Source organism: Bos grunniens, chromosome 1, assembly GCF_055505025.1.
Source record: "Bos grunniens cultivar Pamir isolate PY7600 chromosome 1, Bosgru_T2T1.0, whole genome shotgun sequence".
NCBI lineage: Eukaryota > Metazoa > Chordata > Mammalia > Artiodactyla > Bovidae > Bos > Bos grunniens.
The window spans coordinates 17561766-17576140 of NC_141165.1; the positions used below are offsets into that span (position 1 = coordinate 17561766).

At 48.1% G+C, this 14375-nt stretch overlaps 1 protein-coding gene across 2 annotated transcripts in view; it reads right to left on the reverse strand.

The window, feature by feature from the left end:
* Positions 1 to 2265: 2265 nt before the first annotated feature.
* Positions 2266 to 14375, reverse strand: part of PCP4 (Purkinje cell protein 4) — a 68477-nt gene continuing 56367 nt past the window's right edge. For both annotated transcript variants that reach the window (XM_086315816.1, XM_086315809.1), the window contains exon 3: positions 2266 to 2682. In XM_086315816.1, coding sequence (XP_086171942.1) covers positions 2555 to 2682 — 128 coding nt within the window. In that variant the 3' untranslated portion in view covers positions 2266 to 2554. The remainder of the gene's footprint in view (positions 2683 to 14375) is intronic.

Here is a 14375-nt window from a genome sequence, read left to right on the forward strand (position 1 = left end):
GGCACTTTGGAGTCTCCCCATTGCTGTTGACTGGCATTTCAGACTCTCCTGAATCCACCTGGGAAGTAAATTAAATTCATTCCTGTGACTCATAGGAAGTCAGATACACCCTTGTCCTGTGATTGAACCAAGAAGGTGAATCAGAATGCTTGAGGGGCCTCTCCAGCCATCACAGCCCTCACCCCAGCCTCCTCCTTTTGCCTCCACAAGCTTTGTCAGTGCAAAAGGAGTGTTTCTGGTCCAGGAGTCCCTCCCTAGTACTCCCCACTGTGCATGGAGAATCCCCTCTAGGGGGAGCAGCCTCACTATAAAACCAGTTGTTTCTAGATTTCTTTTTTTATTGCATTTTATTTATTTATTTTTGGCCGTGCTGGGTCTTCACTGCTATACTGGCTTTTCTCCAGTTGCTGCCAGCGAAAGCTACTCTCTAGTTGTGGTGCCCGGGCTTCTCGATACGGTGGCTTCTCTTATTGCACAGCATGGGCTCTATATGGGCAGGCTTCAGTAGTTGCAGGCTGTGGGCTCTGTAGTTGTGGCTCCTGGGCTCTAGGGCCTGCAGGACTCAGTAGTTATGGGCACAACGGGCTTAGTAACTCGGTGGCATGTGGGGTCTTCCCAGACCAGGGATGGAACCCATGTCTCCTGCATTGGTAGCAGATTCCTATCCAGTGCACCACGAGGGAAGTCCTGTTTCTAGATTTCTCAGAGCCAGAGAGAGTGTTGGCCATCAAGTGCAGACCCGTCTAGTAAGGGGGAACCCCACTTCCTTTATGTGAAACATTCAGAGAATGAGGGCCAATGGGATTGCTGGGAGGACTGGGTATAGAGGGAATTCATGTGAATGACTCAAACACTTCTTTTTGCTCCCAACTTTCTTCATGTTGGTGCTCCATGTGACTCCAGATAAGACAGGGTCCCATTCACAACCCACTATCTTCATGATGCTTTCTATGGAGGGTCCCCTCAATCCACTGTCCTCCTCTCAGTGGGGACCACAGTTTGTCAGGAGCCCTGAGGAGTCCTGGTTGGTTGCTGGGTGATCCACAATGATCCCAACTTGTACTTCTCTAGTTGGAAACCCATCAGAGGAGCCCAAGTCTCCTAGACCATAACAGCCCCAGAGGGTGTCCAGTAAAAGGGATTTGTGTACACAAGAGAATCAATACATTTGCAACTGAGTTTTTCAGACAATCTTTCTCAGTCTGTACCTTGGAGACAGTGAATGGGACCTTGACAGAGGAGCTATGAGTCATGGCCCTGCCCACTGCTTGCTCCCACCATGCTTTATACACACACACACACACACACACACAAACACTCCCAGGTGCACATATGTGAGAGGGCACGTACACACATTACACACACACACACACACATACGCACACATACCACAGTCCCTCCTCTCTCCACTATTCCCCACTCTCTGCCTCCATCCTTGGTTAATTGCTGACAAAGGAAAGAAGCTGACTGGCCCACAGCAGTACCCTGTGCTGCCCCCAAGCATCTCGGGATGAAGACGAGATGCAGCTTCCACATCAGGGTCTCACATGGCAAAGCCCAAACCACACCAGACTTGGGGGCTGGAGGAGCCTGGCTCTCAATTCAGAGGAGTGTCCTCTGCATGCGACAGCCCTCTCCTTCCTGCCTACCCTTTGGGTGTGGGAAACAATTTGTGAGGTTTGCAGGGGAAGAGATGGGGCTTGAGAGAACCCACAGCTTCTTGCATTTGCAGGATGTGCTAAATAGTCTTAACAGGTGGCAAATTACTACCTGAGGAGTGTAAGGAGTTGGGGGGCAAGGGGCCACCTGGCCATAGAGCCCCACATGAGTGGGGAGAGGCAGGTGAGTGGTGGAATGGCTCTCAGTAGTGGGGACATCCCCCTCAGGGCACTGAAATGTGCCTGCTGCCTAAACCTGGGTGACACGCCCAAATAGACCTGTTGCCCTCCCCCTTCAAGTTCTTCTGCATGAGTCACAACTCCCCAAGGAGCCCTCTGATTCTTTGACTCTCCAGGATCCAAGGCTCTAACCCCATGGTAAGAAGAAAATATATTGCCCATCACCAGTCAGTGGTTAGAACTCTCCAAACTAGACAGGCACAGCTGAGCACACATCTCCCATTCCCAGCAGGAAAACTGCTCACAGAAAGCACCGTGTTTCATCTCTGACTCTTGGAGGGAGAGAAAAATAGGCATCTATCTTGCAGTCACTTCTAACAGCAGTAACTTTCCAAGTTAATGTAAAAGGGGAGACAGAGGCAGACACTTTAATCACGCATCTTAACTCCATTTTATTACAACATCAAGGAAAATAATTAGTTGCAGGAGGAATGATCCTAGAGATAAACAGAGATTAAGCTGCTCACAATTGCATTGTCTACACCTTCCTACAAGGGTATAAATATCACGGGTCTCTGTGCATGCATTGTGGGACTGCGGTGCACATGGGTATCATGTGATGAGGACTTCTCTTGAGGGCGCTGTTCCTTTTTAATTTCTTGATGGATGATGGCTGTAGGTGGTGTCTCCTGGCAGACTAGGAAGGGACTCTCCCGCTAGGACTGGGACCCGGCCTTTTTCTTCTGGAATTTTCTGAACTGAGACTGGATGGCCACCGCTGCTCGTTCTGTCTCTGGCGCATCCATGTCGATGTCGAATTCCTCTTGAACCTTCTTCTGCCCATCTGGAGCAAGAAAAATACAGACAGAAGGTGATCACTGAGCAGTGAGCAGGAAGACAGCGGCTCTGGATCAAGCCAGGCTCCAGGCGCCACGTAGCACCTCCCCCAGCACACGACCTAATTTGCAAAGTACAAGCCAGTGGAGCATGTCCTGGGCTTCCTTGGAGCTCAGAAGCAGCCGTCTTCTGACTCCCTAGTCCTACCCCTGCCAGGGAGGAATGAGGAAAGTCAGAAACACATCTCAGCATCGTGGATACTTTCTGTACCAGTCTCTGTTCCTTGGGGCCCCATTTAACATCGGGATTAACATACAGACTACTATATATAAAATAGGGTTTCCCTGGTAGCTCAGTTGGTAAAGACTTCACCAGCAATACAGGAGACCCGCGTTTGATCCCTGGACCTGGAAGACTCCCTGGAGAAGGAAATGGCAACCCACTCCAGTATTCTTGCCTGGAAAATCCCATGAACGGAGAAGCCTGGCGGGCTACAGTCCATGGGGTCTCAAGAGTCGAGGACAACTTAGTGACCAAACCACCATATATAAAGTAAGTGACAAGGACCTACTATATAGCACAGGGAACTCTACTGAACATCTTGCAATAACCTATAATGGAAAAGAATCTGAAAAAGAATATGCATATACGTGTATGTGTTTGTACTTGGCTGTACACCGAAACAAGCACAGCATTGTAAATTAACTGTACTTCAATTAAAAAAGCTTAAAACACTAACAGTGCTATTATTTTCCTCTGCTTTCTCATGTAGATACAATTTTTTTCTTTTTTTATATTTTTACTGATTTGTATTTATTTTTTATCTTTGGTTATATTTATTTCTAATTGATTGCTAATTGCTTTACAATATTGGTTTGATTTCTGTCATGTATCAACATGAATTAGCCATAGGTATACATATGTTCCCCTCCTTCTTGAACCTCCTGAAATACAGTAATGGCACCCCACTCCAGTGTTCTTGCCTGGAGAATCCCAAGGACAGAGGAGCCTGGTGGGCGGCCGTCTATGGGGTCGCACAGAGTCGGACACGACTGAAGCGACTTAGCAGCACAGCTAATGGACCCAGTGGTAGCTTTTGCTCAGAACAGCTCCAACTAACAGAGGCACTGAGCTTTTACGCACACACATGTGAGATTTACTGACTGAATGAGGGCTTCTGTTTCTACCATTGTCACGGATGGATGATATCATCCAATCTTCACAATCAAGCTGGACTCCTACATCTTAACAATTTGTTTCAAAGATGTAGGCTTCGCATTTGTCTGCTGTGTCAGTGGGCTGAACTCATTCACAGTTAAGATCCTAGAATAGGATCGGTGCCACAGTGAAGTGATCACCTATGTTGGGGCTCCCTTTGTGCTGTGTACATTTCTAGCCAAATATAAGAAAAATAAATCAACAAACCCTCTAGTCACACAAGGGAAGAATCATTAACACTCCTTCAGTTTAGTGACAGCTGATCATCAGAATCATCAAAGGCACTATTTTTTAATGGAGACATGAGGACCCACCCCAGACTCCGGCTGCCTCTTCACAGCCACAGCGGAAGCACTCCTTCAAACAAGACCAAGTTAGAGTAATCAGCATCCCTGGGCAGAGGATCAGACAGCCCTACTTTCTAAAAAATGCTCTCGGGTGATTTTCAGATGCAGCCAGGGTTGAGATCCAGCTACTTGGCTTAAGATGAAGTAACAAATAAGGGCCTGGGGTTAACTCCTGAAAGAACTGGAGGCAGAACCCCCCACTCAGCACCTGGGCTGAGAACATCCCTGCCATCTGGGCCCACGCCTGGAGCAGAGGTCAGGACAGCATGTGGAGCACATCCAGCTTGGGGGTGGAGAGCAGGTAGCACTGGAGGCAGGACAGGATGCCCAGGGAGCACTGCCAGGGCTTTACCCCTTGACCGTATCACCAGCATCCTGAGTTTATCACTTAACCTGAGTGTGGTCCAGCCCTTCTCCATCTGTCCTACTTTGTGCCCTTGGATGACAGTATTCAGTCAGCATCCCCAGCACAGAGGGTCAAGGACGCTGGGGTTACGTGCAAGTGACACAGGTTCCTTCCCTCCTGCTTACTCTGTTCTGTTTTCTCTCTCATAGATAGATAGATAATGTTAGATGACAGTTCAGATAGATGGATAGATAAATAAATAGATATGATAGATGAAACAGACATCTGTGTTCAGTCGCTCAGTCATGTCCAACTCTTTGTGACCCCGACTGTAACCTGCCAGCCTCCTCTATCCATGGAATTCTCCAGGCAAGAACACTGGAGTGGGTTGCCATTTCCTCCTGCAGGGGATCAAACCTTCGTCTCTTCCATTGGCAGGAAGATTCTTTACCACTGAGCCACCTAGGAAGCCCATAGATTAGATAGATAGATAGCAATAGATAGAAAGACTAGGTAGGTAGATGAGAGAGAGAGAGACGTGTCTGGTTGCATAACTTTTCCTTCGCAGATCCTTAAGCAGGCTCCCTCAGTTTTCTCAGAGATCAAGCAGGTTGTGCCCAGAGCCCTCCAATCCCACCTCCATCTGGGAGGAGAAAATGCTGGCCTTACTGGACTGATTTTTCCATGACCTAAATCAGTAAAATTGTTTCCCTCTGTCTCAGATTGACCACCAAGATTTTGAGCAGCCTGATGTCCACGGATTATTTGGGAGTGATATTTTTTTAACCCATGAGACCCCAGATGATACAGAGAATCGTGGGATTGTCTCTTACTGCATTGGGTAGACATCCACATTTTAATCCCCACTCCAAGTCCCTTTCTTCAGAGATTCTCTAAGGAGCAGAAACATCAGGAAGGACAGGAGTTTCCTGAGGCTCAAATTCATCCTTTAAAAACATTCACTAAGGTTATCACAGGCTTCCCAGGTGGCTCAGTGGGAAGAAGCTGCCTGCCAATGTAGGAGATGTGGATTCTATCCCTGGGTCAGGGAGATCCCCTGGAGAAGGGAATGGCTATCCACTCCAGTATTCTTTCCTGGGAAATCCCATGGATAGAGGACCCTGGTGGGCTACAGTCCACAGGGTCACAAAAGAGCTGGACTTAGCAACTAAACAAAAACAAAAATGATTATCACAAGAGCGTGTGACTGGAGCGCAAGCATCTATCAAACCAGCGCATGATGGCTCCAGCTCGTCTGTCCTCGACAGAGAGCAGAAGCAGTATCTCGTGCACCGAGAATCATCACCGGATGGTCTGGAGTTCCAGGTGCTTCTCTTCCCAGAGGAACCCTTGTATCTACTGTACCCTGATTGCAGAGGGGGAGAATGAGATCTGACTCAAAAGGAGATGGGAGATTTTCTCTTTCAGAGCTAAAATGCTGCTGCAGCCTGAAGCTTTTGAGCAGCCTGGTTCATCTTTTTCCTCTGACAATAATGGAAGAAAACAGCAATATTATTTTTTGACACATGATGAATGAAGATGAGGAAAATTATGTATATTCAGGGAATATGTAATGAGACGGTAAGGACGGGTCATAAAAATGGGCTTTGCAATTATATCTTCAACTAATATCTTCAGCCAAAGTGATTTATAGATTCCTCTGTCCTTTGAAAAATATTCCAGTGTTTAAAAAAGAAAACCACTGATGTTTCAGGAGTCTTTACTTTGTAGAGTCCAGCTTTTCTTGGAGGTCTGCCATGGTTAGTGCTTCAACTGAGCTGCCCAGGGATGTGCAAAGCAGGAGGAGGACTCAGATTGTGGTGGAAAAGAAACAATTAGAATTGGTGACACAGGGTTCAATGCAAATGATGTGAGGGCCTGGCAATGGATCCATGTCATCCTGGGAGCTAGGAAAAAAAGGAGCTCTAAGCACCCCAGACTCAGCAGGAGTGAGGGAATGACGGGGAAGGGCAACTGAGGGGCCACAGCCAGAGCCCAGTGCCCCTGGCCCTGTGGACATCTCCTCATTGATGCCAAGGCTCCCTCCCATGGCCTGGGTGATGGTAACAGTGGAGGGGTACAGGAGGGCTATATGAAACCTCCCTTTGCCATCACTCCAGGGCAGAAGAGAGATGCCGACCAGCAGCATCAGCTGAAACCCAAAGGTAGGACCTTGGCCTTGCCTGCGGGGGACAGGAAGGGCCCTGGGGGGAGTGGGTTCCCTCCAGGGCACACTCTATCCACTCCCCCCGTATTACTACTCTTCCTGGGGCTATTTCTGTCTTATTCTACTCCCTGCTCTACTTCTCGTTTGGTGGTCCATCACCCCATCTGAGCTCCATAAGGGCGGGGACTTCATCCATCTTGCTTCAGCGGCTCACACAGGGCCCAGCACATAGCAGACGTTCCACAAGTAACTAATGGTTGATTGCAAGTGAGTCCATTGATTGATAAGCCAGGCAGCTGTCCAGTGCAGGCCTTTCATTTCCATGCGGCAGGGAGTCCTCAGCCGCCTCTTCCACCCCAGGGCTCTTAAGGAGGGGTCTGGGCAGCAGGGCAAACAAAGCCTCTGTGGGGCACTGACCCCAGAAGCATGGTGAAAAAGAGGCAAGGTTTCTCTCCTGAATGGAAAATGTGCCAGAACAGTGCCTGTTCCTAGCACCAGTCCAGAGGAATAATGAAAGGAGGTCTCAGGCAGGCAGACAGCACCTCCAGCCTGCTGTGGGGTTGGGCTGACCCTCTTGCAGCCCTCAGACCCTCCCACCTCTGATAAAGCTGCCAGCAGAAGCAGGGGTATAGGTCCAGATAAGGGTGGATTGGGGTGTCTCTGCCTGCTCTGGGACCCTCAGGAAGCTTCCTAGCTTCTCTGGGTCTCAGTTTGCTCATCTCAAAAATGGAGAGGTAAAACTGCTTTTTAAAGAGCCTGCCCTGGGAATTCAGTGTGGCCTAGTGGTTAGGACTCCCAGCCTTCACTGCTGTGGCCCGGGTTCCATCCCTGGTCCGGGGACCGATATCGTGCAAGCCATGTGGTGTGGCTAAAAAAAATAAAAATAAATTAAAAACTCCAAGCCTGCTCCACCTAGTCACGAGTGTCATGAGCAAATTCAAGGCTGTGGTGTAAATTAAACTGAGACCCATTGGTGTGGGGCAGGACTTGCTAAGTCAGCAGAGGATGCAGGCAGTCACATGGTTCTCTGCCTGGCCATCTGCTCAGTGGTGAGACTCATGGATGTTTGGGCCCCAACGCAAAGAGGGAGGGACTGCTTTCCTGCAGGGCCAGCCACGTGACCACCAAACACAGCCAGGCCGGAGCCCCAGGGCATCAGGCCCCACCCAGTCTTTGGGGTGGCAGGTGGCATTTGCTGGGCTTGTGTTGGGATGGTCCTCACTCAGCAGGGCAAGGCGCAGAGAGTCCTCCACCTAAAGATGACTTCTGGGTCCTGCGAATACACACCCGGAACAGTACAAGAGAAAGGTGCCACCAGGCCCCACAGCTGGGAGGCCCTGAGGGCATCAGGCTCTGCACACCTCTCCACCAGAAGGGACAGTAGATTCTGGCAAGCCACGCAGGGGACCGACACCACCCTCATTTCCAGACCTCCCTGCAGCCACACTTCCTCCCGTGTCCTCCGTCCGCTGCCGCTCCATGAAGACCATCTGCCGCTCACATCTGCACTGGGTGGGCTGCACCTGGCATTTTTATTTAGAGTCCCGCTGCCTGGAGTGGACAACACACATCCCACCTGGCTACTGACAGTAGATTTTGAGCCTGGGCAGGCAGTATTTCACCAGAGCACCATGTAAACTGCCCAGGACTGTGCAGTTCTTATCATTTGTTTCTCTCTGGGGTCCTAGAATTTTAGTATTTTTGTGTATCCTCCAGGAAGGAGTTCTGAACCTGAATAGGAGAACGGTCGACAGATGATTCATTCCAGTCCACTCGTTTGATAAAAAAAGATATTGATTGCCAGCTCCCCTGGAGCATGAGAGAAAAACCACCTTCTTGACTGTGGAGCTCAAGAGAAGTGAGCAGGACTCCCCACGAGCCCTTCAGACTTCACCCAAGTGAAGTGGGTCCGTTACCTGGAGCACCGGGTCTCAGAGACACGAGCAAGTCTGAGGAGGTGAGGCTCACAGTCTATCAGCCAAGGCAGCGGCAGTCTCAACTACAGTATCTAACTATCTGTGTCATCCATCTGTCTGTGTTCCCATCCATCTTCTCTCTTAGAATGAAAGGCACAGCTGTAAAACCATCCCAAACAATTATAGTCTTTTCCCCAGGCAGAAACATCGTCAACCAACCAAGGCACAACTCAGAGCACTGTTGATGGCCCCAGCCTGATGAAGAACCAATGCTCCCTGTGGCTCAGACTTCTTCCGTGACCTCCCCACCAGGAAGGAACCTCATTCTATTCAGATTTACACTTTGCATGGCTCTAGACTATTCCTGGTGGCTCAGTAGTCAAGAATCCGCCTGCCATTGCAGGAGACATGGGTTTGATCCTTGGGTCAGGAAGATCTTCTAGAGGAGGAAATGGCAACGCACGCCAGTATTTTTGCCTGGAAAATGCCATGGACAGAAGAGCCTGGCAAGCTACAGACCATGGGGTGGCAAAGACTAGGACATGACTTAGCGACTGAAGCAAATAACAAGGTGTTTCTTACAATCTTTTCCTGAAATACAGCCTTCTCCTTGCAGAAACTGAGACAGGGAATGACCCTGCTGTTTTACATTTTATTACACCATCAGAGAATTGTTGAGAGAGCCCTTCTTGAAGATGCCGTTGTAATAAGAACCAATCTTCACCAAGCATTACATGGATTCTCCCTCATAGACATGAGCGGATTTTCTTTTATAGATCATTTGATGGCAAATAGAAAATCGAGAATCATAAACATAAAAGGAAGGAACTGTTACCAGGTGAAGACAATCCCAAATAGCTACTACAAGCCTCTGATACGGTCATGAAAATCCAGCGAATAGGAAAACAGTTTGAGAGACAAAAATTCCCTTTGAGTGAATTCATCCTGATAAAACACAGATCAGCCCTACACCCATAGAAGTTTCTTGGTGAGCAGCCGTATCAACCTGTAGTAGTGTGTTAGTCGCTCAGTCGTGTCTGACTTTGCAACTCCATGGACTGTAGCTGGCCGGGCTTCCTCTGTCCATGGGATTCTCCAGGCAAGAATACTGGAGTGGGTTACCATTTCCTCTTCCAAGGGATCTTTCCAACCCAGGGATGGAACCTGAGGTTCCTGTGTCTCCTGTATTGCAAATGGATTCTTTACCTGCTGAGCCCTTTTCACTGCATCACCTCTCTAAAGGGCCTATATCCAAATACAACCACATTCTGAGGGATGGTGTGGTGGGGGGCTGGGGGTACAGGGCTTCAGCATCCGAATTTGAGGTCAGACACAATTCAACACGTAACAGCACCTGATTTAACTTTGGGGCTCTCTACGTTTTATTATTTCTTCTGTTACCTATCAATGGGTTTCCCAGGTGGTGCTAGGGCTAAAGAATCTGCCTGCCAATGCAAGAGGTATAAGAGATGTGGGTTTGATCTCTGGGTCAGGAAGATCCCCTGGAGGAGGCCATGGCAACCCACTCCAGTATTCTTGCCTGGAGAATCCCATGGACAGAGGAGCCTGGGGGGCTACAGTGCATGGATCAAACAGAGTTGGACGTGACTGAAGCAACTTAGCATGTACCTGTCAATAACTACTTAATTTTTTAATGAAACTATTTATTTTGCATTGGGGTATAACCAGTTAACAAACAAATGTTGAGACAGTTTCAGGTGAACAGCAAAGGGACCCAGCCATACATACATGTGTCCTTTCTCCCTCAAACGCCTCTCTCATCCAGTGCTAGGTTTTAAAGTAGCTTCATGTTGTATGCATTGTCTGGCTTCTTTGGCCAGTTATGAGAGCTGCAGGAAACGTTCATGGTCCTCACTTTACAAAGGCTCAGAGACCATAACCTGCCTCACTGGAGACCACCCGGTGAGTGCTGGCCATGGGCTGATTCAGAATCCAGGTCTTGCTCCAAATCTTCTTTTTATTCCCCCGTGTCTTGTTACCTTGAGTTCCCTAGACTGAGACCAAGATGACAGCCTGCTGTATGGACCAGTTACTATTGCCCAGGGAGGAAAAAGAAGTCTCAAATAGTCCAAGTCTAAATACATGGTTGGGTCTACCAGTTCAGAAAATCTGTCTGTTTACCAGGCAGTCCAGGAGAATTCATATACCAAATTCAGTCATTTGATAAATGGCCCAGAAGGCCTCCTGCGGGCCTGTCACTGTTCTAGGGGCTGGGAGAGAACAGAGGACAAAACCCTGCTCTTCTGGGGAAACAGAAAATAAAAAGGTAAGTGTATAGATAAGCAATAGAATTTCAGAAATTCCTCAAATAAAACAGGGTGCTGAGTGGGAGAGGGAATGTGAATGCTTTAATGTGCCTAGTGGGCCTCTGGGTAGGGTCTCCCAGGTGGCTCAGTGGTAAAGAACCCGCCTGCCAATGCAGGAGACAGGAGACTCAGGTTCGGTCCCTGGGTCAGGAAGATCCCCTGGAGTAAGCGCAACCCACTCCAGTGTTCTTGCCCTGGAAATCCTATGTACAGAGGAGCCTGGTGTGCTACAGTACATGGGGTGACAAAGAGTCAGACACGACTGAAACAACTCAGCAGCAACAAAGGCCTCTGGGAAGGGGACAGGGGAGGCCATCCCCAAAGCTAGCCTCACACTCACTTGCCCAGACAAAAGGGGTGACAAATACACTTTTTGAAAAATTATTCTTCACTGGTTGAAAAAGTATTCTTCATCCGCCCAGTCCCCATCCAAGTGGCAGACTTCACTCAATTAGCATGAGTTCTTTCAAAATTAAAAAACACACAGTCATCCAGGGCAAAACAGAGCTATTCAGGGATCCTGCAACAGCTCCGGGTGTGATTTTAAAAGTTTGAAATTCAGCCTCATTCCAAAATATATGAACCCCCACGCTTGATCAGAAGAGCTCTTATATTTGTTTCTGAGTTTATGATGATGCAAAGTCATTGCCTAGAGATACTGGCAGTAATTCATGAGCACAGGGGCTTGTGTATACACACACACATACACACACACACACAGATGTAAAGTCTTTCGTTTACACATTTATAACCCTCCATATTTTTGGATTTATTTTATAGAAACAAATTACCTCCTAAGGCCTAATCCCCTAGATCAGAAATTTGCACATAAGCAGTAAATTGGGATATAATTGTCCTGAGTGGGAGTTTGCCTTGATTAGGAGGCAAAGCACAGAGCGTACTATAAAAGAACCTAAATTTTAGTACACCATCAAGAAATAACAGTCATTTAACTTAAGTATGCCTTGCAAATGGGGTATTTTAATGCCAAGTTTCTTAGAATGTCCTACCTTCTTTCAAAGTGTAATGTTAACTGGGAAAGAATTAATATCTGTCAGTTGGGCTTCCCTTGATACACAGAGACTGTACTTGGGCTCCGGAGGCCTCTGAACTGGCCACTGACCCTCTCCAGCACCAGGGTTACAGAGTGACCCAGGACAGCTAAGGTGCCTTCCTTCATCAGGACCAAAACCCAGCCCTCCAGGCAGGGAAAACAGAGCCACAAATAAGAAAAGCAAGAATTGGGATTTTTATCCCTTAAGCCTCAAATTGGATCAAAATACACCCAGAGAACAAGGCAGCTAGTGTTAGAGAAAAGGTCAGCTCCTCCCGAGGAAAAAAAATAGTAATAAAAATAAATTAGTATACCTAGTTCATCACAATGCTGGCACAAAGCATCCTATGAAAAGCTAATAAAAACAAAGACAACACGTTCTTTTAAAAGCTGGAAATGAGCACGAAGAGGCCCCAGCTTCCTCAGCCAGTTGTTCCCGAGTTAAAACAGAGTCTCCCTTGCTGGGCAGCAGAGTGGAATGCGGCAAGCCAGCTCCGAGCTTCGGGCCATTTCTTGCTTCTGCCTGCTGGCTCGGGATTTATTGAACAGGGGCTGCTGGCGCGGAGAATTGCAATTTTCCAGGTCTCTGCTAAGCGGCAGAGATTAATGAGCAGGGTCAGGCATTAGTGGCAGCAGGCAAGGGGGGCACTTTCTGCATTCACCATGTTCCCTCTTGCATCAGATGAAAACACGGTTCTCATTTCTCCTAACTTTTCCGTTACCAAGTCAGCACCCTTCTGGTCCTTACAGCTTTTTGCAAGAGAAAGAAATTCTATTTTGCCCTAAAATCGAGGCATTTTGAATCCCACAGTCTCCAATGCTCACCTCAGGCTTTGGTGGATGCAAAGCTCCCCCCACTCCCTCCTTTCTCTCGATCTCATTATCTAATTTCTCTGACCCCTACCTGGATGCACCTTGCTCAGATAAGATTACTCCCAAGCTGTGGCATTTAGGTAATCAAATAAGTGCACATCTGTGGGACTCAATGGAAAAGAATAAGCACTGGTGAGATCAAAAATTTCCCCAAACTCATTAAGTCTAGGAAGAGAAAAACAAAACAAAACAAAACAAAATGATATAAATATTGTTGAAAACAGTTTTTCTATTGGAAAGGCAAACTCAGTTCCTATTTGCATTAGTCTGCTTAGGGCTGCCACAACAAACTACCACAGTCAGTGTGGCTTAAATGGCAGACATTTAATTGTTCCCACTCCTGGAGGCTGGAAGTCCAAGGTCAAGGTGTCCACAGGCTTGGGTCCTCCGAGCTGTCTGCCTGGCACACAGATGGCCGTCTTCTCCCCAGGTCTTCAAGCGCTCATCCCTCTGTGTATCTGTGTCCTGATTTCCTCTTATAAGGACAGCAGACATCTTGGATGAAGGCCCACCCTGATGACCTCATTTTACCTTAATTACCTCTTTAAAGGCTATATTTCTAAATATAGTCACATACTGAAGCACCAGGGCTTAGGGCTTCAACAGAGGCATTTGAGGAGGACACATAATTCAGCCCGTGACACTGGCCAGAATGCCTACATTTCCTAGCATAAAAATAAAGAAAGCCCGATGAGTTACGATGAGAAACGGCTTCACTAAAGAAGCCTCAAATCCCAACTGACTCTGTGTGGTCAGATTTGCCTTTCTGGGATTCGCATCCTCCCCTGTGTTTGAAACAGGGATAATAATAAATGGAGGCTTGTTTCTCTCACAAGATATTTGCCAGAGTGTACCTGGCTGCTTCATAATTTGAAAGACAAATACAGGGTTATTCCCCGGTGGTAATAGATGGGGGCCTACGGACTGGGTCCCCCAGCACCCCTCCTGCCACCTCTTCCCTCCACCACAGGTGTCCTGGGAGTAGAATTCTGCTGCCCAGGTGTTGTTGTTGTTTAGTCACTAAGTCTAGGTGTGCACGCATGAGTGTGCAGGCATGCATGTGTGTGTGCTCAGTCGCGTCCGACTCTTTGCAACCTCATAGACTGTAGCCCACCAGGCTTCTCTGTCCATGGAATTTTCCAGGCAAGAATACTGGAGTGGGTTGCCATTTCCTACTCCAGGGAATCTTCCCGACCCAGGGATCAAACCCACGTCTCCTGCACTGACAGGCAGATTCTTACCATTGTACCAAGTGGTAAGCCCTAAGTCCAGGTGTAAGGCCAGTCAAACAGGTGCAGTGTGGCAGGATCTGAGAAAACAGAGGTGAGCACCAGAGGAAGCAACCAAATATGGCAAGACCCCCCTCCTCAGGCACAGAAGTAGAAACACCTAATAGGGCTTCCCAAGGCAGCCAGCAGACAGCCCCTGTCCTGTGCCTGGACCCACAGACCA